At 42.9% G+C, this 27,034-nt stretch overlaps 1 protein-coding gene across 3 annotated transcripts in view; it reads left to right on the top strand.

Moving 5' to 3' along the window:
- The window catches only part of SLC24A2 (solute carrier family 24 member 2), a 246,277-nt gene that overhangs the window by 152,219 nt on the left and 67,024 nt on the right, over positions 1-27,034 (top strand). For all 3 annotated transcript variants that reach the window (XM_043566820.1, XM_043566821.1, XM_043566819.1), the window contains exons 3-4: positions 605-643; positions 3,223-3,331. In XM_043566820.1, the coding sequence (XP_043422755.1) occupies positions 605-643; positions 3,223-3,331 (148 nt within the window). The remainder of the gene's footprint in view (positions 1-604; positions 644-3,222; positions 3,332-27,034) is intronic.

Raw genomic sequence — 27,034 nt, 5'->3', positions numbered from 1 at the left:
GTGGCCTAACTTCTTCAGGCTTTATTTTATTTACCCTATATGGGGTGGTTGAATGTGGCTGCCCTCCAAAATACTTGGAAAAACATTCTTCCTTGTGATCCCAACCCCCAACAATAACCACTGGCAAAGGTTTGGTATGATTCTGACAGAAATTTTTTTCGTTACATATGCTAAAGTATTGTTAATTTATTTTCCTTCATAACATGAGATGAAAAATAAGATTTTAATTTTTTTCACTTGAACAGTATATCTTAGATATTTTTGCATGTCCATACAAGTGTACTTACCTCATTTATTTTAATGACCACGTGGTAATTCCACTGCATGGATGGGCCATAATTGATTGAACTGCCCTCAGTTGCTGGGCACTTGGGTTGGCCATTCAACTTTTGAGTGTTCAGGAGAATGTGCCATGTGCCTAAATAAACCATTATATATTGGCTAGTAATCTATACCTGTTGGCCCCCTGTGTTGGTTCATTCCTTCCCGGAAGCAGAAAGAACCAATCTTTCCTTATACTGATGCTTGTCATTAAATGTAAAACCTCTGTGTGATTCATCATTTATTTATTTGTCTTTTGTTTTTGCCTTTTTCTCTTATGCAGTCGTCCACAGCCAGAGACAAGGATGAGCCAGCTCTACCGGTAGGAAGCAGTGGCTGTGTCTGTACCTGTTTGTGTGCCTGTGGAGAGTGTGGGGCAGGGGAGGGAGGAGGAGGGCTCATGTGCTCAACAAACCATTCTCCCCCTTGGGATACTTAAATGGCTTAATCTGCTGGTATATATGTATACTCGGTCCTATAATTCGTGTCAGCTGTATTCTGATATTCACTGATGTTCAAATTATTTCTGGGACTAGATTTCAAAGCGTTAGAGTTCTCTCTTTCATTTGGCGTAAACTTTTAGAGGAGTTGAAAGAGTGAAATATTTCCAAATTGCATCCCAGGGGATGTTGAGCTGATATTTGGGGACAGTGTGGGATCTAATGCTTGATATCTATTTTCTTTGTGTATCTGCATGCACCTAATTGTTGGCGAGAAATTTCTTTTGGTTCCATCAAAAGAAATGCTGCATGAGACCTATGTATTTAATATATGCATAATACCCCAAAGAATGCTTTACGTTCTTCTGTAGATAGAATCCTTCGCTGATGATGATCTCCACAGCAAAGTTCTTCTAGTTTCCTAGAGCGAGCGTAGTAACGGTGGTTATGACAAATTATTAGCAACAAACACATTTACCAGTTCCTATCCAATTAACACATCACATTCTGTAATGTGCAACATGGCAAGGAAATGACCTTCAGAGTTTTGTGTCCAGCTGTCAAACAGTGATTACATTTCAACTCTATTCGAGCCTCTTAACCTTGCCCCCAAAATTCTCTGAACCTTAATCATCTGAGTCAAATAACACAATGCATTAAGAAATGTTACAGATTTTTAAGACTGAAAAGACTAGTAACAAAGATACATATGACCCCATTCTTTCTCCTGTAGGGCTCAGAGCAAAGACTTACGAGATTCGTTGAGAGCCCATAGGATATACCAGATCTGGTACTGGGCTAGAGATATAGACCCAATCTCTTCCTTTGAGGCTCTCGTGATCTGGTTCACAATTGAGACATCAGTAATCCCCTCTGATTCTTCTTCAGTCAGGGTTCAGAATACGATTTCCGTAGAATATCAATGACAATAAAATCACACTAAGAAATTCAGATTCCTCCATGTATCTTACCCTGGCACTTTACCCATACTTCAAGTTACTGTGGGTTCCATGTTTGTCTCCCAGTGTGTGGACCATGATTGTTAGTAAGTATTCTACAAAATAAGAGACCTATGGGTGCTGTCCAAGACAACGGAGTGAACCAGATTTCCTTAGTGTTACATTTCGCGGTCCAGTGTGTATCTTAAAATGCTAATGGTGGCTTGGTCTAGGAGGCAGCACTTGCCAAATGTATTTGATTGTGAAGTCCCTTGTGGGACTCTTCTTGGAAAGCCCCCTTGTGAGTCTTGGAGTGTGATGGTATATATTGGAAAACCCTGTAATGTAGAGATGGTTGGGAGACTGTAGGAAATCGCATTTTATTTTTACCTGGCCCCAGAAAAATTTTATGTTGAGATTTTGCATCAGAAGTTCAAAAAGCAATTAATTCCCTCATACCACATTACCTCCCTCCCTCTTAAATCCAGCTGCCTGTAAAGTTCAGCTACTTCTTAAGTCTCTTTCCCCGTGAGAACTAGCACAGACTCAACCAAAGGAGGAGAAAGCGGTTCCTAGTCAGGATAAAAAATCTATCAAATCCAGATGGTTTAGGGCTTCTTTTTTTAGACTGTTTGCTTTTGAAGATGCCATGAAAAGAGTTTGTAAGTAACCTCATCTCTAGAAGTTCTTTCTTCCTCTCTTACCTGTCAGTTTCATTTAATTAGCCAAAGACTCACACTAGTAGTTTATGCAAAAGGAGCCTCCCTTGGACGTCAGGAAGTTTTTCTGAGGACTCAATAAGAGGTTCTTTCTCTTCAAATCTCACTTAATACACACCATAGGCTGTGGACCTCAGGGTAGAGATGAGGTATCCCAGGAGATCTGCAAAGTGTTCCTTTGGGGAGCAAGGAGAAAATATTAGCGGCTCTATCATTTACTTTCTATATTCTTCATAATTTCTACTTTTGCAAATGTGTTATGCTAGACAGACTCATATTTTAGTGTGCGTGGATATAGAGACAGAGATGCATATATATAAGCATACTCAAAAATGTTATGGATGGGGTGCACGGTCCGAACATTTTAAGGATCATCCACTGGGTCAAATAAATTTTGAGAGAAGCAAACCCATTTCTCTATTCTCTGATTTTTGTCTGTGTGACTTGGGCACCTCATTTCACTTCTCTGAGACGAAGTTTCCTCATCTGTCTACAGGGAATAATGACCGCAGCTAGTTCACGGGGCTCATTTGGAGACTGAGATAAAGTGATGGATGTGAAGCACGTAGCGCAGTAGCGCACCGACTGGCATTTACTAAGCTCCCCTCCCCCACCCCGCAAAACATGTAGCAGTTGATTCCCTTAGGATGTGAGAAAGCAAGATTTGAAATGTACTTTGAAAATCTCTCATCCGGTGGTGTGACATAAATGGGTGCCCACCAGACCAAGTGAGATCTGACCTGTAATACACGTGCCTGTAGTTGCTGAGAACTAACAGCGTCTTTGTCTGGTTTCTCTGCTCAGGCTAAGCCACGTCTCCAGCGAGGTGGAAGTTCTGCCTCCCTCCATAACAGCCTCATGAGGAACAGCATCTTCCAGCTCATGATTCACACCCTTGACCCACTCGCTGAAGGTAAATGTCAGGCGTTAGTCTGGGAGCTCAGTGGGGGGTAAAGGCAATGTGAAAAGGCTTCTCTTCAGAAACATGTTTATGCTTCCATCACATAAGCCTGCCAGTGTCCTCGTGTGGAACATCTGCCAGAGGAAGCCCTGGCCCCTTGGCATGCTTGATCTGCAACACTCCGTTCACAATTGGAGAGTTTTGTACCAGGAGTAGGATCTGGGGTCTGTGTACTGATTCTCTTTTGATGCCTCCAGCATAAATAGTTTGTTATGAGGAAGAGAAGACAAAAAGGCTTCTCTCCCTTCCAGCTAGAGTGACAGTGCTCTTTCATCATCCCTCCTAAGTTCCAAAATGAAGTTGTATATGAACATTAATGGTGCATTTTGAAAAAGAGAGAGAAGGGGACGCCTGGGTGGCTCAGTTGGTGAAGCGTCGGACTTCAGCTCAAGTTCGTGAACTTGAGCCCCACATCGGCCTCTTTGCTGTCAGCACAGAACCCACTTTACACATCTGTCCCCCTCTCTCTCTGCCCCTCCTCTGCATGCTCACCCTCTCTCTCTCTCTCTCTCTCAAAAATAAACTTTCAAATTATTTTTAAATAACAAATAGAGAAGAGAACTCCATGCTTAGTAGGGTCGTGAATAGTTTGGGGAATGATGTTCACTGTAGAACGTTAATATTGTCCTGATTCTTTGGCAGTTGGAGGGTGGTTGGTGACCATCCAAAGAGCCTTCTTGAAGGTAAATGCTTAGCACCGGTTTGACTCCCTTTGACCAGGCACTGGGGACCTAAAAGGCCTGGTTCATCTCCTAGGGTAATCATATGAACCATCACAAAGAATCCGGTATTGTTTTCTTCAAGTTTTACTTGTTCACAATGAAGGCAGATCCATTGTGTTTCTTAACTTGCATAACTATCCTAAAAAAATTAATTTTCCAGTAGGTAGCTGTCTTAAGTGTCAAATAAATCAGAGTTAAGCTGCTAACAAGGGATTCAAACGTAAACTAGTCTGTTCTCCCTTCACCTCCGTACCTTATAATTGGGCCTGATGTTACATGGGGGCTAACATGTTACATGGGGATCATTGGAAGAATAGCGTCTGGGACACATGGGATGAGATTGTCAAATCATGTCACATAAATCAGATCTCTTAATATAAAGCTTTGCTGAATAATTTTAGGGGTGCAGGTCATAAGAGATTCGGATGAAGGAAAAAATTCGGGGGACCTCAAGAATGGCTCCCTAGGCCCTTTCTTCCCTCACTAAATACACACGTCTCACCCAGAATAATAGGTGAGGATCATGGGGTCACCTCTGACTACAGAGCATTTTGATTAGGAAGCATCTCCATTTTATTCCCCCAGAGTGTTGCATAGCTGATATGATATTCTGTAAGGAGCCCTGCTTCATAGATCCTGAGTCCTGTTGGCTAGAGGTAATCTTTAGCGAGGGGCATCCTAAGTATCACTACTCTCTTTACCCAGAGGCCCACTAGACAAGGGAATTACACGTGGTCACTAGCCTTCTCTTCCTTCTCTTGGATCCCTCCCACTACCCCGGAGAAGGGAATGAAGGGATGGCAGGCCAACTTCCTCCCAGCCACTAAGCAGTTGTGTGACGTTGGGCAAGTTAGAGTCTCTCTAGTACTTGGTTTCTTCATCTATGGTAGTAGTTGTTTCTGTCTAGCACCTTACAGTTGACAGAGCATTTTCACCCCAGTGAATTTACACTTCATAATTACACTTTGTGGCCAACGTTATTATTCTAATTTCATAGCATATCATACCACCAAGTAGATCTCAAATTTATTTACTCTCTCTGCCAGCTCTTGATTCCAAACTGTCCTCGTCACTTACCTGGATTCCTGCAGAGACTTCCTAACTGGCTTTCCCCTGCCTCATTGCCTTGTCCTCTGTGTATTATTCACACAGCGCCCCCAAATAATCCTCTTACAAAGTAAATCAAATTATGTCACTCCTGCTTATAACCTGCAGTGGCTTCCCACGGCTCTTGGAACAATTGTGAAATGCTTATCATGGTGTGTGTGTGATATGCCTCTTTCTCCGAACTCAGTTTGACTCCCTTTGCTTTAGCCACAGGGGCCTTTCTCTCTCCAGTCAGGTGCTTCTTTCCTGCCTTGGTGTCTCCGCATAGGCTGTTCCCCCCACCCAGAATACTTTTCTTTCTCCCACTCTCTTCCACTTTCCCTGCCCATTCTTCAGCAGGGCCTCCTCATCTCTTGACACACCCTTTCACTTTTCTTTATTGCTCACATTATAACTTGTGTGACTGTTTGTTTACTCCCTATCTCCCCGAGGATGCAGTAAATTTGGAGAAGAGGAACTCTATTTAATTCACTAGCTTCCCCCCCAAACTCTAGTGGAGTACTGGCACATAGTAGCTACTAAAACTCACAAGATTGAGCAAGGTGGCCAAAGTCAGGCTTTTGACCTGATATTCACAAAATTTCAAAGTCTTCTAAAGCCCCATGGGTTTAAGATCATATCTTGGTTATTTTGAGCCACCATCTTTTCCACCCCATCATCCTGAAGGGCCATATGAGAGCAGAAAACCATTTTATCTGCCCCAACTTGATTATGAGCAGGCAACTGAGCATATTTATTTTTTGCAAGGCAGTATTGTGTAGTAATTAAGAGGACAGACTCCCGAGCCAAACTCTGTGGGTCTAGATCCCAGCTCTGCATTTACCAGCTGTGTGACCTTGGACAAGTTACTTAACCCCTCTGTACCTCCGTTTCCTCATTTGTAAAATCAGGATGTGTACTTCATAAGGTTGTTGTAAGGACTAAAGGAGTGAATACACGTAAAGGCGGGTCATGAGAACCATAAACTGGTTTGGAATTACTCTTATTTCATTATTTTGAAAAATAATTCATCGTGATTCTTTTTAACTTAAAATATTCAAAAGGCTATGATTAAAAAAAGAAGTCTTCCTCCTCCATCAACCTCCCAGTTTTCTCCAGTCCTCAGTTCTTTCCAGAGAAAATTACATGGCAACCAATTTCTCAGGGCTCATTCCAGAGACATTCTATGCGTATACAACTGTGTGTGTGTGTGTGTGTGTGTGTGTGTGTGTGTGTCCGTCCGTCCTTGCCCAGAGATCTCCACAATCTAAATTTCTCTGGTGTTTGTTCGGGAGAGTTCCATTCTGGTGGGGCCTGTTGTTCTTCCTGTTTGGTGGGGGAGGTAATGCTTTGTTTTGGTGAGATAAGAGTGAATCTGGGTTTGTCTCAGAGTTGGGCCATCAGTGATTTTCCGAAACACCTGGCCCTTGTGGGGCTATGTGCAATTAAAGTATTTGTTCCTGCTGTAACAAGATGTGCCTTCTGAATCCAGCGCCTGCTTTCAAGGTGAAACCTCTCCCTGAAAGACGGGGAGCGCTCTAGCGGTATGAATCTGCGAGAACGCTGAGAGCCATATAATCAGTTCTGGACTTGAGTGATTAGAAAATATGGAAAGCACTTCAATGCTTTAAAATTGTTCCATAGCACGCGGCCAAGAAAACAGATTGCTCTGGTATTTTTCCCCCAAAATTCACGATCATTTTCCATTCCAAGAGCAGCCAAAAAAATTAACCCACTGCTCTCAGAAATAGTCGTCTCTCTTTTAGTTTGCATCTAATCACTCGAATTCACACGTCCTCGTGCCAAACCGTCACCTTTTAATAATGTAGAGCATGCTGGTTCCATCACTGGTTTTTGGCACGAATGCTGCTGTGGCTTCCTTACAATGAAGATCAGTTCATTGCTGCTCCCAGGGTCCACCTCCATGGGCGCTGGCAGCACGAGACGTACAGCCAGTGTTCACAGAGGAAGTGTTCAACTTCCTTTGGAAACCTTATCTAGGACCAGTGGCTTATGGACAGACATTTCTCTTTGGCTCGTCCATGCCCCTCAAGTGTTTCCGTCTTCCACAATCCAGCAGTTTGAGTTGTTGCCAGACGCCTTCACTGGTGGATGGTTCAGCCTCTGAGCCCGAGTCAAAAGATCCAGCAGTGTTTGTGTTCCAGTTGTCTATTGATATGTAACAAAGCACCCAAGATGGAGGTGGCTTCAAAGCACCACCATATTGGGGCGCCTGGTTGGCTCAGGCCATGAAGCCTCTGACTCTTGATTTGGGCTCAGGTCATGATCTTATGGTTTGTGAGTTACAGCTCCGCATCAGGCTCTGTGCTGACAGTGTGGAGACTGCTTGGAATTCACCCTCTCTCCCTCTCTCTTTGTCTCTCTCTCTCTCTCTCTCTCTCTCTCTCAAAATAAATAAATAAACTTAAAAAAAACCCAAAAACTAAAGAAGCACCAGGCACCTGAGTGGCTCAGTCAATTAAGCCTCTGACTCTTGATTTGAGCTCAGGTCATGATCTTGTAGTTGTGAGTTCGAGCCCTGCCTCAGGCTCCATGCTGACAGAGTGGAGCCTGCTTGAGATTCTCTCTCCCTCTCTCTCTGCCCCTCCTCTGATCATGCATGTTCTCTCTCTCTCTCTCTCTCATAAATAAATAAATACCACCACCATATTATTATTGCTCATGATTTCATGGATCAGGAATTTGGGCAGGGATCAGCAGGGATGATTCTTCAGTTCCATGTGGTATTAGTGGAGATCACTTGGTGTTCTATAGTAGATGGGCTGGTTAGAGGGTTTAAAAGTGCCTACATCCAGCTGAGTCCAGCTGGACACCCCCACCACCACCACCCCGCCGACTCTCCATGTTGTCTCAGGGCCTTTCCACGTGGTTGGACACAGTGGCGAAGGGTTCCAAAAGCAAATCTTCCAAGAGGCCCAGACACAAGCTACAAGGATTCCGATGAACTAACCTGGGAGATCCCCAAATGTCACTCCTGCATTCTACCAATCAAGCAGTCACAAAGGCCGGCCCAGACTCTAGGGGAGAAGGAGACTCTATTTCTCAATGGAAAGACATCAAAAATTTGAAACCACCTTTAATCTAATCCAATGTTTCAGAGACACATAACATCAATTGGTTCATGTGTTCATTGGTGTGCTTTGGATAGACCACACTGTGTGAAAGGGATGAAGCCATAGTCAGCCCACCTTGGATGAAGGTTTAGTCCAAAACAAAACTGAGCAGTGCCTTTCCAGGGTGACAAAATGAACAGGACACTGCTTATGAAAGAAGGGTATCTGTTCATAGCATGTGTAAATAGTTGGAATAAGGAATGAGTTTCTTTTATAAGAAAGCCCTAGAGAGCTAGTATTAGCCATCTTTGGGATCACAGTATGGCTGTCTGAATTGATCTTTCTAATAAATTCAGTGTCTCATATTGATTTTAACATTTTCTCTAAATAAGCCATTATATAAAATAAGGATGCTGGAGGTCACACTTTCGTATTGGATAGCTTCTACTATCAATTTGTCTAAATAATAATACCACTAACTAATATTTGCTGAGTGCTTACTATGAGCCGGGCACTATTGTAAGTGCTCTACACAAACCATCTCATTTAACCCTTGCACTAGCCCTACTCCATCATTCAGAGAATGACACCGTAGTGTAAAGAGGCTGTGTCTTGCCTCACCAAACGATACAGGCAGTAAATGGCAGAGCCACAGTTGGAACCTGTATCTACCTGACTCCAAGTCTGTGTTTATACTTCTTGTGTTTCTCTGCTGCCTTGTGTAATCTCACATCCAACTCAGTGTTCCCTGTTCTCCTGGTGTAGACACCAGCATAAACAGTGGGAGCTCTGACTTATCCCTGGACCAATCCTACATTCAGTTTGGAAGATGTGAATTTCCTATACAGATGGCTTTGCAGCAAGGCCTGTCTTAGCCTTGGTCCCTCCCATCACCTCCCCCGTACCTTGAGCTGCAGCCACTCTTGTGAGCGTTCAGCGCAACTTGCTCTCATCCCTGGGCTGCTGAATTATTATTGACCTGCCTGTCCAGATGACATGGCTACTATTCTACACAGGAAAAGGTATCCCATAGCTAACTCTGCAACTCCAGCAGAGCCCAGGGACTAGGTGATAGATTGGAGACACTGACATGGGGACAAGGCATGTGGAATGCCTTAGAGTTTGGCTATGTAGCAACAAAGTCAGCATGTGGTTCAAGAATCAGACTGCCTGGGTTCAAATCTTGGTTCAACCTCTGGCTTTGAGACCTTGCACAAGTTTCTCAACCTCATTGGGCCTCAGTTTCTCCACGTTTAAAATGGGATAATGATAGCACCACCAGAATACATTTATGATTGGTATTGCTCTACCTTTTAGGGCCTTGGTTTCTTCACCTGTAAAAGGGAATAATGATAGTTCCACTACCAAAGCTTTATGGTGAGCATTCAATATGGTAATACCCCAGAATCATTAAATTAGTGCTCATTGGCTGGTGGCAATGATTTTCCAGTTAAAATTGTGTTCGGTGTCATGTAATAGAATCTAATTGCTGTGGCTTCATTTAAGAGGTTTCTTCAAGACTTTATTTTTTTAGAGAAGTTTTAGGTTTACAACATAATTGAGAGGAAGGTACAGAGAGTTCCTATACACCACTTACCCACACACATTAAGAGCCTCCTCACCTTAGGGTTCACTCTTGGCATTGTGCATTCTGTGGTTTAGGCAAATGTGTAATGACATATATCCATCATTATACTATCAGAGTATTTTCTTGCCCTAACAATCCTCTGTGCTTTGCCTGTACATGCTTCCCGTGTGTGTGTGTGTGTATATGCGCACACGCGTGCGCGCGCACACACACACACACACACACACACACCTGGCAACCATTGATCTTTTTATTGTCCCCATAGTTTTGCCTTTTCTAGAATGTCGTAAGGATGGAATCACGCCGTAGAAATAGCCTTTTCAGATTGGCATTAATAGTTTTTTAGGGTTTTATTTCTCTTATTTAACCAGAAGCCCAATAGTAAGCAGTCCAGGGCTGGCCACAGAGTTCCCCTCTGCCATGAGGAACACAGTGTCCTTCTGTTGTTTCATTCTTCCATCCAGAGCATGTTTCTCCCATCTTCATCCTCATAGGAAGGCAGCTGCTTTCCTCCAGTCCCCCACCCCTCATCATCCCAGTATTCTGGGAAGAAGACCGTACAGCTGTCTTTTTTTCATCAGAAAAACCTTAGCGTTCTCAGAAGCAGACTTCCACTTACACCACACAGGTCAGAATGGAGCTGGGCGGCCACTCCAACTTACGAAGGAACCAGAACGGGGCACTCCTGTCTCCCCAAACATGGGACTCCATGTAGATCCCTGTGAAAGTCAAATGTGTTTCCCTTCTCTGTTTTAAAGGGCTCTCTGTTGGCCCACAAGTCCAACTTTTACACAGTGGCCCTGGATCCTCCTCCAGAAAAGGCACACCCCAAATTTGTCATCTAAGAATCCTGGTTCCCCTAAAGCATAACAGAAAGATGCCCAACCTCTGCTCAAAACCGTCTGAGCCACGGTAAAAGCCCTAGTCCTTCCAAGTGGCCCAAAGGCCGCCTGAGCCCTGCCTGTCTTCCCTCCTCCCTCCCTCTATGCCTTTCTCTGCCCTTCTCTCCCCTCCTCCCCTTCTCTCCTTCCCTCCTCTCCTTCCTCACTTCTCTGGCTGCCCACCAGCTCCTTCACACAAACTCCAAGCACACTCCCGCCTCAAGGCTTTTGTACATATTCTTTCTTCCCCCAGATGTCCAAATGGCTTCTCTCCTCCCTTCCTTTTCAAATCAGCCTTCAAATGCCACCTGATCAGAGAGGCCTTACTCGATTAGCCTTTGAAAAGTAGCAAAATCAAAACAATGATAATAAAGCAGAGCGTTAGATCTTCCTTGACCTGGTCTATTATTTCTCTGTGACGGTCGTCACCATGAATGTATTTTCTTGTTGTTTGCTGTCTGTCTCTCTAATACATCTGGTAGGGCAGGCCATGGACAGCTGTATCTCCAGGGCCCAGCACACATGGACCCCGATAGTACTTGTTGAATGCCTTAAATGAGTGCTTGCCTTTATAATTTATCTGCTGGAGAGCTCTATCTCTCTGGCCTTGTAAATTTTCTTGGCCCGTGCCCTGCCAAAGGGCTCTTTCTCACTGTGCCCAGCAAAGTCCTAGTCAGTTGATGGCTGTCTCTGCAAGAATGAATAGCAGTCATTTCTGCTTTCGCCACCATTGTATCCCCAGCCTCTTGCATGGCCCTTATATGCTGGATGAGTGACCAAGTCCCCCTCTGGTTCTGGAGGTATTGCTGTGACGGGAGATGTTTGCTCTCTGCCTCTCGCCTTCTTGGTGAGTTTTCCTGTCCACTTATGTCTTTCTTTCCAAACTCTTGGTTCTTCCATTTCATTTCCTTTTCTTCCCTTTGTTGTACCTTTGGTTCCTTGTTGCATTTCATGGGCCTAATTACCCATTGTGATTACCATCACTACAGAATTCTAAAAAGCGTATTGTTTTAGCCTTCCATCCATTGTACAAAACCAAATGCCTGTAAAATAGCATCTACCACGTCCTTTTGTGTTAAATTGTATTTGAGAAGGAAATCACAAAAGAAGTTCCTCATTCAGTCTCTCTGGGTTCTGGGATTATCTTCTACAATTCCAGTAATTTTTCCTTCCTTGTGGAATTTTAAAATTTGACTTACATTTTTTTCATGGTAAAAACAATTTTATTATTACCAGCAAAATCTAACAGATAAGTGCACCTGATAGAAACACAAAAGTCAGAAAAATACTTGCCTAATGACCTATCATTGAACTGAAGGATTATTTAACTATAGGGTTTGAGGCAGTTTAGAAAAGCTGCCCCATGCCTTGTATGCAATTCCCCTCAGGCTGTTTTTTGTAACAAAATCTTCAGAATCCCATGAGGAGAGGTCTGAAAATGACACTGTGCTCATACCTAGCTTATTTGCTGTTAGAAAGACAGGGAAATTTTTCCCTTTGCAAATTCACTTCACATTACCAGAGCCTGCCTCTGCTGTCGTGACTTTCCATTCATGTTACCTTCATTCAGACTGGTTAGGGGAGTGTCCTGGGAGCCTTTCTGCTGGCTTCCTGAAGGACAATTTTGTTCCCTCAAAACTCCCTCCAGTAGTTACTGTGACATCCCGTGTCCGTCTTATGCTTTATCAGTGTGGCTCAGGCAGTGGGTGGTGAACAAGCTGCTTCAGTGACCTGAATTCTGGGACATCTCAATGTAAAACCTCACAAATGAGTAGCAAATATCTGGTCTTTTCACCATCTTTCCCATGGGTTTTCGAACTTAAAAAAAAAAAAAATTAACAGCAGAACCCTTTGTTCAAAAGAATTCCCAGAGGGAAGAGTAAAAATATGTTTAAATAACAGTGTAGAACTATCAAGAGTTCACTCATGTCAAATCCTTTAGCAATGTGCCCGATTCAAGAGCTTTCCTCTAGATTGGTGATAATAAACATAAAAGCAATAAAGACACAACTTACAAATGCGACAAAGCCATCGAGTACCAAGAATTAACCCAAAGGAAATGTTTAAGAACTTTATAGCAAAAACCCGAAGAACACAGACGATCTCAGTGTTGATATTTAATGAAGATATCAGTTCTCCCTCAGTTAAACTCTCAATGCAACTCAGTCCTAATTGAAATCCCAAGAAGATATTTTATGTGACTTCATCAACTCGATTTGTAAATTCATGTAGAATAAAGAAGAACAGCAAAGACACTTTTCACAAAGAACAGAAAGGGAAAATGCGCCTCCATCAGAGATCAGACTGCAGCTTTTGGATGTTCTGGTTGAAGTATTTGGCAGAAGGAGGAGGCAGCTGGGGTCACCCCAGAGGAGCCCCTTACCAATAGGAGTAAGAGGGGAGCACCCCTGTCCTCAGGAATCTTTTCATCGCTCTTAGGTGGAGCGCTCTGCGGGATGGAGAGGGACTTCCTAGAGCACTCGCACCATTTATTTGAAGGAACAAGGTCCTCAGCCCTGAAGCAGTGGAAGTACACATTTATGGAGGCAGCATCACACTGTGACAAGTGCAGGTGAATAAACCAAACCGGCCAACCATGCCGGGGCACATAGAGCCTTGAGCACAGTGGTGGCTGGAGTAAACACTCGACGTGGGTGATCGCTGCTTGCCGGATCTGAAGGTTATCTCAGGGCGTGAACCTGAAGGCAGAGGCAGCAGGAGAGTGTGCCTAAAGAAAGCTTGTGGTTCTCAAAGGAGGCGAGGAGCCCGGGCAGGCAGGGAAGAAGGCAGGAATTCAAGGCATTGGAACCAGTGCACTTGGAGATCCAAAACTAGTATTGTTGGCCCAACCAGAATGGGGACTCCTTTGGGATGAGCAGGCACGTATGTGGCTCTTTGACCCCTGAATTAACTTTCTGGCAGTCTCTCCTCATGTCAAGGGGCACTAGGGGTGTGTGTGCGTCTGTGTCTGTGTCTACCATACCTGTGCGTGTGTGTGACTCAAGTGTAGGACGGGAAGGGTCTTCCAGATGGTGAAGAGGGAAAATGAGAGAGTAGAATTAGTTGGGCACACTGTGCCCCCAACCTGATAGTCATCTCAGTGATTCCCTGAACAGTGGCTTTGGAATTTTTGTGTGTTTTATCTCTGAGGAAACTGAAGTACAGAGAGTGACATTACTTGCTCATAGTCACTTAGCTCCGGAGTTTGCCGTCAGAGCCTGAATGTTTTCCACGTACCCAGGACTCCCATCTATAGCCACACATCTTCTGCACACATAGCCATACATCTATTTTGTAAAATCATTCCAATTCTTTAACATATACATTTAGTGCTAACTTGAAGCTGACACTAAGATTAAAAACGTTCACTTGCTTGCTGGGTTTTCTTTTTTTCTCACCAAACAGCAGAACTTGTTATTTCCCTAGCTTCTATTTTTAAAAAGAGCTTCAATATGAGTTTTCATAAGTTGTCATTTGATCCCAGAAGAAAGTCATTTCCATGCCTATTTCATTCAAAATGTGGGGAAGTTATCCCTGAAAGGCAGTATCGTAACCTTTCTCTTCATCCCAAGTCATAGATCACTTTAAGTTAGCCAAGAAAAATGTTTGCATGCAGCCTCAGCTGGTAAGTGAGTAGACAACCGGAGTGAAAAATCTTCACTGGAGAAGAAGAAAATCCAATCTCCCAGCCTGTTTAAGAAGATGGTAGTAGTTTAAACGCCTGGGTAGAGGAAGACAGACTATTAATGCCTCTCACAGAGCAAACACAGGGACAAGTCAAATAGCTCCTGTATTTGCGGAATAGTAAAGCATTACTCTTGGATTTGAATGGCAAAGATGATTGAAACTGAATCTCTCTTTGGGCTGTACACATCATAAATGAGTTTCATTTGGGGCATGAAGGGCATGTGAGTGGTCTTATTGAAATCAAGGATTTTGAGTATGGACAGGCGTTTTCTCCCTTTCTGTCTCTCTCTCTAGAAGGCTTTCAAGAAGGCTCTTTCAAGAAGGCTTGCTTTGAAGTGAAGGCAACAAAGGAATGTGGCCAAAAATCTGATTTTGATAGCACTTGAGTTTAAACATAGCACGAAGAAGGAAAAAGACATGGAAGCATCCATAATCTTACAGCTTTATCTTTGTTCTCTTTAACTTATCACATGCTCAAAAGATGCAGTTAGAACTCCTTTCAGAGGAAGGACTCAGAGCTCCAGAGATAGTGAGCAGCTGTCACAGGCATGATGATGTGGCGACCAAAGGATGGGAGCAACCACTGAAAATGTACTTTGATTTTACCGACTGCCCATTCAAAATGTGTACCGATATATAAATATCATCTGTGATAAGAGAGCATTCAAACGTGTTTTCTTGCCAACGAAACACTAAAGACACTGCTGCTTGTTTAATAACCAGCAGGGCCTCGCTTAATGGAGAGCAAGCTGGATGATTTGCATTCGGTTTGGAGAGAGTTTGCTATGATCACTTCCCACTTTGACTCTTGAGTCTGGGTTGTGTGCTGTGGGGGCGCTCACCTCTGGATATTGATCATGTTGTAAACACAAATCCTAAAGCTGCTGTCAGGATCTGTTTTCCTCTGATCCCATGATATCAGATCCCCCAAATCTGTCCTCCTCACCTCACTCGTTAAAAAGAATTTCCTCACCCACACCAAACTGTCCTCTTTGGGTTGTCGAGGGGTTTGAATGAGACTATATGATGCACACGCACACACACTCACATACACACATTCACACACATCAAGAGTCAAGCAAGATTGTTGTTTACATAAAGCTTCTGGGTCTACAGCAGGTTGATTTCTTCTTTGTGTGTGGATTCATATATTCATTCATTCATTCATTCATTCATTCATTTACAAACACACTCTTCTTGCAAGCTGATGTGAGTGGTTACTCCACTGGGAAACACTTTTTTTTTTACAAGCCCCCACTATTGATAAGTCTCTAGGGGAACATTAGCCAGTGTTTGTCCCAGACAACTTCCTGAAAACCAGTTTAAATGAGGTTGGTGAATCTGAGCCTCAGAAATGTAGTTGCGGTAACCTACGTGGCCCCTTCCGGGGTGGTGATTTCTCTCCTTGACTTCCCAGGGCAGCAGCACGTAATCCCAAGTAACCAATAGCAAGTGCAGCTTTGCTTCAATGCTATGACCCTTTAGGCCAAAACAACCATCATTACGAGGAGTTAAAAGTCATAGTGAGTCTGTTTCATTCCATAAAATTATTTGTGATGGAAATTCTCCTCTGCCATTTCTGAAAAACACTTCATTCAGTTAATCACCTTCCTTTCCATGTATGACACAATATGCCATGCAGAGTTTCCTTGCTAGAAAAACTTACTCTTTTCTAGACCTCAGAAGTGTACCCTAGTGAGAGATAATGAGGAGGCGACTCTTGATGCTTGAAGGTAGTATCATACAATATGCCAATTTCGATGGGCTCTCTCCCCTGCTGGGGGCGTTCATGGTGGCTACTTCCCATCAGACCCATGGGAAGAGGAGCGTAGTTGTTAGACCCATTGCGAAGCCAGCCACCTTGGCTCAAATCCCAGCTCTGCCGCTAACTTGCTGCATGACCTTCGGCACATTATTTAACTTCTCTCTAACTTGGCTTCCTCTTTTGTACAGCAGGGAAGATAATCATATCTCTTAGGGCTAGAAAGTATACTCACTACAGTGCTATTCATAGAGCACGCAGAGTATTGCCTGGCACATCGTCAGTTCTGTGCAGGTATTTGTCAAATTGCTTTCAGCTCTTTTTTTTTCTTGCAATCATCATATTTTCAGGTATTTTTCGGTAATTCAGTAGTAACTTACTGAATTATTTTTTCTATATCTTCCCTTCAAAAGATGCCTATTTACCACATGCCAATTGTTTAGATCCCATGATACCTACCTAGAACATAACATGGGAACTGGTCTTTTTGGTAGTCTGGCCTTTAGTGGAGCCAAAGTCATCCTGAAGCTGTATAGTCCTAGTCTCTGTGTTTACCAAGTTCTCCCGTCCTTTGTACAACAAGAAGGAAGTCATGTGACATGGTACTTAACTCATTTCCTTCCAAAAAGTCCTGATTCCATCCTGGGGTCCATGGCTTTCAGACAGTCAGCAGACTAAAAATAAAATTCCTCTTTCTAAAGTATCGATACAAATCTGGAAAAGTAATTACTGTACTAATTTTTTAATCCTACAGAAACATCATTAGGCCACCGTTTATAGACATGGGATAAGAAGGTCCTTGCCTCCTCTGACATCATCAGATCTGTGTTTCACTGGCAGTCATTTGCTATTTAATCTAAGGAGGAGGATGAACTATTTGTGAAACATATCTTAATCTTCTGCCCTATATTTACATCTGGACTTTAAACTCACTTGTATAGTCCCACTTTACACAATATGGCATTTAAGTAAGAGTAATGGTAAATGGATTTACACTTAAATGGAATTTAGAGGATTGCATGAATATTCTTCCCACTTTAAATTTGCTGATTTAAATTCTTCATAATTTGGGGTGATTGTTTCTATTGTGGTAAGGATCCAAGTAATCAGTAAAATGACATCATGGACAATACTAAAGCATAGGATAGTTAATTATGAGAATAGTTTTTACTTTGGGGGCACCTGGGTGGCTCAGTTGGCTGAGCAACCAACTCTTGATTTCAACTCAGGTCATGATCCCAGGGTCATGGGATCAAGCCCCACCTCGAGCCTCGCATTGGGCTCCGCACTGAACGTGGCACCTAAGATTCTCTCCTTCTGCCCTTCTTCCCCACTCATGCTCACTCTCTCTCTCTCTAAAAGAAAACGTTTTTAATTTTTAAAAAAGAATAGTTTTTACTTTTAATTTACTTCCACATTGGTGGCATTAATTTCCTGTCTGTCTCACAGTCTTTTTTCCCTCTTTTTCATTCTTTTCTCAAATTCTCTTAACTTCTCAGGCTTCTCCCTTACCTCTTGCCCTTTTCTCCCCTTAGATGGCTGGAGTTTTCTCTTTTATTTTGTTTTTTCATTTTATTGTTTTTCCTTTCTTCCCCTAGGATGCTTTCCTTATATACTTTTCTGATATTGTTTGATGCTCAGTACATCACAGGGTAGAAACTCAGCTGTGCTGACCCAATGGCTGGATATAATTTAGCACTGATTCTCTCTGTCTGGCAAAAACCACTGAATCCAGCCAGGCTGCAAGATGGGATCCAGGAGAACATCCAAGTTGTTCTCTAGCCAGCATGCAGTATCCATTCTCTGCACCAGTGTTTTTTTCCATCTCCATTTCCAAGGTATCCCCGCCATTTTGTCTTCTGTGTGCTAAAGACTCTACTGATGGCACTCGTGCGTGATGTAAATCCTCCTACTTTATAGAGGCAATGAAAAGGATTCGAAGAGTTAAGGCCACATACATTTTCCTCCCTGCAGAGTTACTGAAAACAGAATAGTTGAAACTGCAGGGTTAGAACGCTAAAATGGAAGGAACCATAGGTGTCAGTACTGAAGGTAACTAGGCTGAAGAAGATTAACAGTGCACTATTGAATAGAGATCTAATTCAATTCAGCAGCATTTGAACACCTACAGAGTGCCAGGAACTCTGCTGGGTGCTAAAATTAACAAAATGAGTAAGATGATTCTTTGCCCTATAGGGCAGAAAGCAAATAGGTTAAGGTACATTTGATGAGCACACAACAAAAGTACGTACTTGGAACACACACACAGGAGGGCGTGACTCCCACTAGGGACAGGGGGCGTTCAGGGATGCTGCCTGCAGGAGGGAGCCTCAGAACTGGGTTCTAAAGGATTGAATAAACTAGGAAACCTAATAAAAGTCCAACACAAAAAGTGTAGGATTTGGAGCTGTTGTTTTTTGGTTTTGTGTTTTGAAACATTCCCCTGGAAAGTGTGAAACATAGGTGAGAGTAGACAGTCGGAGGTGAGAAAGATTAGGAATTGAAAGTTCAAATAAGAGTATGGCAAGAGCCTCAGACTAAGACGGGGGCAATGGGAATGGAGTAGAAAAGACAGAATTGAGGATATTTAGGGGTGGAACTGATAGGGCTTCCTGACTGGTTGGGTTGTGAGTGTGGCTTATGATGTGGAAGCTTCAGTAACATCTAGGGCCCCACCCTGTGGATCTTGGTCATATGTAATAGAACCAAGCTCCTATGTCGATGAAAGAAAATGGTGGGCCTATCTATATACACCACCTTATAAGTCCTTTTTTTTAAAAAAAAGAATGCAGGAGCAGGAAAACCGAATGGAGTGTGTGGCCACTTTAAAGACTGAGATATGTGTCAGTGTCCTGCACCCCAAATTTGATAAGACTCAATCAAAAAGTACATTTTGCTTGGTTTTGTAAACATAGCCTTTCAGTTTCCAGAGATGCGTAAATGTGCCCAAGATGTTAGACTATGTCATTAGTGAAACTGTTAGCTTCCTAACCCTTTACCCACACACACAAAAATTTATTGAAAACATGTTTTAGAAACTTGCCATTAGTAGGGCTCAGGCAGATTTTCTGAAATAAGAGATAAATTCCAAATTTTATATGGATGGTACCTGATATTCTATGGTCTTTGCTATTCCAACTATAGTTTTTCATTATCTGTGACAATATAATTTTGTCTTTGGAAACTCCAGCTGAAAAAGAAGACACCAGAGAAAGTATCAAAGATTTAGCCAAAACTCTGGATAGATGCTCACAGGGGTGATTATAATAACCACCGTTTATTACACACTTACTATGTTCCAGACACTGTGCTAAGCATTTTATTAAATTAACTCATTTAATTTTTACATCAACCCTGTGAGATAGGAACTTCTATTATAACATTTTATAGATAAGGACACTGAAAGTTAGGGTAATTAAATAATTTGCCTAAGGACACAAGAGAAGTAATTGATGGAGCCATATTCAAATCCAGATTTGTTGGCCCCCAGAATTCACTCTCTCAACCACTCAACAATACCACTTTCCTAAACAGCTGAAGTCCCTTTTGAACCTTCCTTTTGAAAATCAAAACTTAAAGATCTTTATATTATCTCTTTCCCTGAGCTGTACGTTCTCTAAATAATACTAACAGTGTCCATGTACTTGATGTCAGATTATACAAAAGAATATGACAGGGGCGCCTGGGTGGCTCAGTCTGTTAAGCTTCCAACTCTTGATTTCAGCTCAGGTCATGATCTCATGGTCATGAGATCGAGCCCCTCGTTGGGCTCCATGCTGGGTGTGGAGCCTACTTAAGATTCTCTCTCTCCTTCTTCCGCAGCCCCTCCCCAATTCACACATGTGTGCCTTCTCTTTAAAAAAAAAAAAAAGGAAAAAGGGGAAAAAAAGAATATAACATTTATCGACTTCCTTCCGCATACAATGGGTCATTATTTTTGTTGTTCTTCTCCATTTATCTGTTTCTTCTCCAATATGAGCTTGTGAAAGGATGTTAGAACAAGTTTCTAATGGTAGGTGGTCATTTCTTGTGACTTATGTTAGCCTGGATACTCATCACTCACTGGGCTTTGGCACAGTTAAAGAATGATGGCTCCCATTTATGGAGACTTCCAATGTTCCAGACATCAAGTAAAGTATCTTACAACAACACAATAGGGAGTTCTAGAATTAGTACTCTGATGGGGAAACTAAGGCTCTGAAAGACTGACTATCTTACTACAAAATCATGTATCTAATAAGAATTCAAGTCTGGGGGCACCTGGGTGGCTCAGTCAGTTGAGCACCTGACTCTTAATTTCAGCTCAGGTCATGATCCCAGGGTCATGAGATGAAGCCTCATGCTGGTCTCCATGCTGAGCATGGAGCCTGCTTAGCATTCTGTCTCCCCCCCCCGCCGCCCCTCTCCCCCATTCACACTCTTTCTGTCTTTCTCAAAAAAAAAAAAAAAAAAAAAAGAATTAAAGTCTGGATTAGAACCCACATCTATTGACTCCAAAACTTATACTATGCTACAAGACCTCCATGTTCTGCATGATGATGAGAAGGTGTCTTGATACCAGGTTCTCTCTGATTTTGTAAAGATCAGAAGAATGATATCTCTTTGAAGGAAAAACCAACAGATACTTTTTTTTTAAGTAGGCTCCACACCCAACATGGAGCCCAATGCAGAGCTTGAACTCACAACCCTGAGATCAAGTCCTGAACTGAGATCAAGAGTCGGCTGCCTAACTGACTGAGCCGCCCAGGCACCCCTGATATTTTAAAGCCATAATAATACCTACCATATGTTTAATGAATATTATGTGCCAGTGATGTGTTAAGTACCTGTAATCCTCACCCCAGCCCTACAAGACAATTGTTATTGGTCCCATTTTATGTAAGTGAAGGAACTGAGTATCAGAGAGGTTAGGTAACATGCCCAAGGTGTCAGGGCTAGTACATAGCAGACTTGGTTGTTAAGTCTGTAGGGCTCCAAACTATAAATGCTATAGCTGTTATGCTATATCATCACTTGCTTTTCTCCATCCCTTTGGGGAAAAAAAACATTCTGACAAAGTATCAGTGTTTAAAATTATGTTAAGGTTGTCATTGAGGTTTTTAATTACGTGATTAAAAGGATACTCATAAAAGCTCGGGCAATCTTTTTTTAACCACACCGTTTGGGTTGATTCTCCTGCCTAGGTCGCTTACTGCTTTTCTTTAAAATTACTTTCCAGAAACCTGCTTGCTCTATCCTGTGCTCTCCCCCTCCCCCAACCGACCTCAAAAGGAAAGCAACAGATCAGCACATCCAGGTCCCATTTTTCTTGTTTGATCATCCAGAGCATGTAAATTACAGTGAAATATGGCCCAAGTCAGCTTCTCACAGGACAGAAATCAGTAACCATTGATATTGCTAAGCAACACCACAGAGGAGCAAGGCTGCAAATTAGGTGACAAATTTATAAGAAGTCAGAGTATCTGGGGACTCACTTGGGCATTTCATTATGAACCATCTGGATGATCCACAGTGATGACCACACATTATTGTTCACTGTTCGAGGATGATAATTCCCATGTAATTATACAGCACCTCCATCTGTGGTCCTAACTTACCTCTCAGAACCTTCCACTGTATTTTTCTAACCCAGATAGTTCCCTGAAAGATAATTGGGAACAGTTACACCTCATGGGCAACTTCCATTCCTTCCCAAAATAGTATTTGAAACAAAACAAAACAAAACCACTGTTTGTGTGGCAGAGCCGGCTGGGCAAGAACATGTGTATAGAAGGACAGTCACAGATCATAGCTGCTTCGTGGACCTGACATGAGATCCACCTTGGTGGTCCCAGAAGAGCCTGAGGTGATGAGGTTCAATTTGTTCCTAAGCCACAGATGAGCAGATTGTAGTACCTACATCACAAATGTAAGCTTTGAAACAGACAAGGAAGTGAGCCCAAGTCCTTGACCCTCTGGAGAAAGGTTATGTAAGCAAGAACCCCTCCCAGTTCAAAGAGCCTAGTTGGTCTCATTTGTTCATTCATTCATCCATCCAACTAATATTTAAAAGACAGAGCAGCCCAATTTTAAACCAAAGATTGCAAATCGATGAGCCCAATATGACCCAGGTGGTGTTTTTTTAATTTGGAATTTGTCGCCAACATTTAAAACTCAGCAGTTTTCACATTAAAATCCAGGTATCTGGCTTCCCTGGAATAATCAGCAGATCAACGCTATACCTGCATTTCCTCATGGAACTGGAGGTGCGTGGCCACTGCCCGTTTTTACGCATGCACTGTCCAGTTGTCCATCGTCACACCATTCCCTGTCATTGTCCCCAGCCCACTTTGCTCACCTACATACCTGGCCCCTGTGGTTCATTCATGCTTTGTCAGAATGTCTTCTGTGCTCCAGACACCAGGCCAGATGCTGGGGACCATTCTGACTCCCGATGTAACATCAGTATTTCCTGGGAGCTGGGGCCTCAGAATGACGTCAGCAGAAGGACACAAACAGAAATACATGTGGCGAGTGTGGGAAACAAAACTAAGAGCCGTAACAAACCAACGTGTCTAGGTTTGCAGGAAGCTTAAAAGGAAGAGTGTTTCACAAAGGGGCTCAATCCCAAGGGCGTGAGACTCAGGTGACGAATTTCTGAGAGGAGTATTCCTAAATCCTGTTGAAACTCAGTAGCTGATGGAAGATCACCCACCAATTTGCCCTTTATTTTCATTTGCTCCTTTGTTGCCTGGCGTCCAAAAGCCTAAGTGAGAGGTTTTCGTCTCATAGAAGAAAAAGAAGTACTCACTAGCATAGATCGGGAAGAGTCAGATGTGAAAAGAACTCCATAGAGCAGGATCATCTCTGTTGACACCTTGTGTGTGACATATGTATGTTGCCACATGTGAAGTACAGCTGTCCCTGGGCAAGCGTGTACACATTAGGAGCCTCTTAGGGAAGCTTAACACATGAGCATCATTCCCCTCCACGGAATGGTGAGCAGAGCTTCTGTGATGAGTCAGTACTTTGAAAGCTTCCTGTGAGAATTTGAAGGTTAAAATATTCCTTTCCTTCTGACTTGAGTAAGAAGTGAGGATTCATGGTTGTTTCCTCATTTAACCTCAGTCTTTAAAGGTTATTTTTAATTAAAAAAAAAAAAACTACTTGCATCAGCATGGATTTGATATAAAAGAATAATGACCAAAGAAAGCCTTGTAATGGGAAGCAATTAATTCTGGTGGTTCAAGCAGCCTTTTTTTGAGGTGAAATCAAACACAAATCTTTAAATCGGGCTGCATTAGAAAATACCTTTTAACTCAGAACTCAGGTTTATTGTGATGCAAGTTTTTCACATGAGGAGACAAGAAAAAGGTAAACCCAGATATGCCGCAAGAAACTTAAGAATTAAATAGCTCTACAAATATAAATGCTACGTTTATGTTGGGGAGTGGGATGGGAAATTACAAAGGCTCGACTGTCATAGCCACCCGTTCACAAAATCTCAATAATGAAAATAAATTCACAAATTAAAAAAAAAAAAACAACACTTTGGGCTAAAACTGCAAAATACGGTTCTGGAAGTGAGCCAGGGAAGCCTTTCACTAAACTGAAAGTTTTTCTTCTGACAGTTTCCCTCGAGTTTAAGGGAAGAAGTCTGGGGGCGGGGGGGGGGGGGGGGGGGGGTTGTTGACTTGTATGGCAAGTATAGACATTGACATTGGTGCTCGTCCACGGAGATAATCAGGTTGAAGGGGATTCAGCAACATCCTGCTAGGCTGAGTTGATGTTCATGTGGGAGCTTTGGCAGACAATGAAAAGGGGTACTAATTGCTAAGGATGCCTGTGTCACCCCAATGCAAAATGCTTTCTATACTTGTTCTCATCTGATTCTCCAAAAACCCCTCTGAGCATAGGTACTTATTGTTCTTGTCCCCATTTTACTGAAGAGGAGATCAAGGCCCAGGGAGGATCACCCAGCTCATAAGGAGTAGAGCCACTGCTCTGAATTAGCTATCTTGTCTATCTCACTCAGAAGCACTCTTAACCTTGATGATGCTATCATGGGATCGGCAGGCAAGAAGCTTCAGGCATTCGCGCCTGCCTTCCTGACTTTAGCTTCTAGGGAAGTTCAACAAAACGAAGCATCCAAAACCTCAGTGTCATTTGGGAGCTGGGCACTTACATACTTTATTTAAGAAATGTGAGGAGAGCATGTGATAAGAGAAAAGCACTGTTCTAGGTTCCGTGGGAAGGGATCTAAGAGGAAGAGGGTCTCTGCCTCCGACATATGGACAGCCTAGTTAGACAGACAGGCTTGTGTGCAAATATCAGAAAGGAAGTTGCCAAGGTCCCAAGCTGGCACACTTGTGGTCAGATGAATGGTCACATGCTATTGCAATGGTTACAGTCCAAATTTTGGCATTCTGCATAGATCCAAGAGTCGAAGAGCAGGACTGATGAAGAAATTTCTTTTATATGCTGGCCCCGACGTGGCAACATATCTTTTGTTGTTGAGCAGCAGATATCTGTATAAAACCTCTTTAAGTAGTGTTGAATTTGTTTTAACAAACAGGTGTAAAATACCAGATTCTCTAAATGCTCTGCTCCGTGTCCCATGGGTTCCTCACGCTTCTTGGGGTTCTTGCGGCAATAAAGCTGCCCATCCCTGGTGGCTTATTGGGAGTTGTTGTCCTATCTACTACTCTTTATCCCAGCATTATGGGATAGATACAATTATGCCCCTATATAGCTGAGGACACCAAGGCTTAGAGAGGACAAGCAATTTGCTCAAAGTCACACAGCTAATAAGTGGCAGACCATGGATTCGAGCCTACACCCTGGTTGCAAAGCCCGTGTCTTTAACTTCCATCTGCTACTGAAAATAATCCTTCCATGGTTGTGATATAATCCAGTATCTGCACACACCTTCTTGATAGGTATTAGGCAACTTTACTGAGAGACTACCACCCATTTGTATTGAGAAAGCCTTAATTTTTAGGTCTCCGCATGCAGTCCAAACCAGTACCAAAAATAAAGCTCTTTGATTAAAAAACAATAAACAAATTAATCTTTTTTTTTTCCTGTCAGCTAACACTTAAGTGATAAATACTTGTTCTCACTGATTTCTCTACCTCTGTTTTTCATTCCGATAAAAGGAACTCAGCATAGATGCTTCTATTGAATTTCTGTCTTATAGATCAGAATTTTGAGGCCTGAAAGGTGAGAAGTCGTTTTTCTCCTCCACCTACCTGGGGAGGTTTGCTGAAAAAAGGATTGAGAATGCCAAAACCCTCAAAAGTGGAGCTGAGAAAGTCAGTGTTGGAAGGAGAAATATGTGTCCATGCCCTTCTCAGGAAAGGAAATTAGGAACCCAAAACATGAATTCTTATTCATAGATTCTTTGAGACTGAAGATAAGACCCTTCCCTTGACTTACCAATCATGAAGTATGGACAGGAAGCAGGAGGTACCTTAAAGCAGGTTGTTATGTTGCCGGCAGGACCTGGAAGGAAGTGGAAATACTTCATCCCTCCTACAGATCTTGGAGCAAGATGCCTGTGGCCACAACGATCCAAATGGCGTGAAAGCAAGGGGGGGGGGGGGGGCGCCATGACAGGCAGCATTCACAATCGGCTTATAGGCTCAGCTCCAGCACCAACCACTGGGTTCTGGAATTTTTTCTTAGGCTGTGTGGGCTTCTTAGAGATATGTTACAGTGAAGAGACACCAGGTGGTACCCAGGATGATATTCACTGGTGATTCATCCCTCTTCCGATCCTGGCTACCTCTTGCTCCGTTGACATAATGGATGTTGCTAGATGGGATTAAACAGCCCTCTCTTGAACTCCTTCACTGCCTCCTATCCCAGAGAAACTCAGCTTGGATGAGGCCCCGTTAGAATCCTGATCCAATGGTGTAAAGGAACCTTGGTTAATTTCTGTGGGAAGTGTGCTGACTGGAGGCCATTTCCCCTTGCTGGTGAATTTTCATTCATGCCTCTCAGGCCCTCTCAGGCCACAGTGGCTAAGACCACTCTCCATGAGGCATTCATTGTCTGTAGGACACCAATCAGGTGCACGATGTGCTCTGGCTTACGTGTACATGTTGTGTTCATCCTAGTCACGTGTGACACCCCTCTTTGTGCCCCCCTAAATGAGAGCCACCAGCTCTTGGAGATGCACCCCCACCTACCCCAGGATGCTGTCCTAACCACTTGAAAGCATGAGAATACTGAGCCCACCATCTCACCATCCTGTTGCTGTGTGCATTCGAGACTGTTCTAGCACACTGGCTTCCTTCTCATTCTTTTCTGCCTTTGCTTTAGTAAGCAACAAACATAATTCCCTTCACTTGGGCAGGTACTCTGACCTTGCCCTGCTTCCTCACTGTGCTTCGAGTTGCTGTGTCACCTGTTGTATTTTGGTTTTTCACTACTGTTGTTCCTTATCTTCCACCACCCTTAGCCTCATTTTTGATATGTTCCTTTCGGTTCTTATCCCTCTGTCCCATTCATCCAAGGAAGCAACCAAGAAACCATCTAGACATTGCCACAGCAGCAACAACGTGTGAGCATTGTCAGACATGAACAGTTCCAACTTCCACGATATAAAAATAAAATAATTACAGACTATGTTTGTATTTATTTATACCTGATTCCACAAGAGGTGGGGTAAAAAATAATCACATCTGCCACAAGCAGATGTTTGACAGTTTGGAAGTGATACATGAAAACGTGTATGCGTATGCGTATATGGAGGGTTTGCATCTAAAAAGACAGACCCATAAAATTGCAATGGTGTATCTTTCCTGTGTAGAATATGGTCTACACCCAACTTTGCAAACACAGAGCCGCCCACGTTCTGTTTTCTGAGCAA

The sequence above is a fragment of the Prionailurus bengalensis genome, chromosome D4 (genome assembly GCF_016509475.1).
Source record: "Prionailurus bengalensis isolate Pbe53 chromosome D4, Fcat_Pben_1.1_paternal_pri, whole genome shotgun sequence".
NCBI classification, from domain to species: domain Eukaryota; kingdom Metazoa; phylum Chordata; class Mammalia; order Carnivora; family Felidae; genus Prionailurus; species Prionailurus bengalensis.
This window is presented reverse-complemented; position numbering and strand designations above follow the sequence as displayed.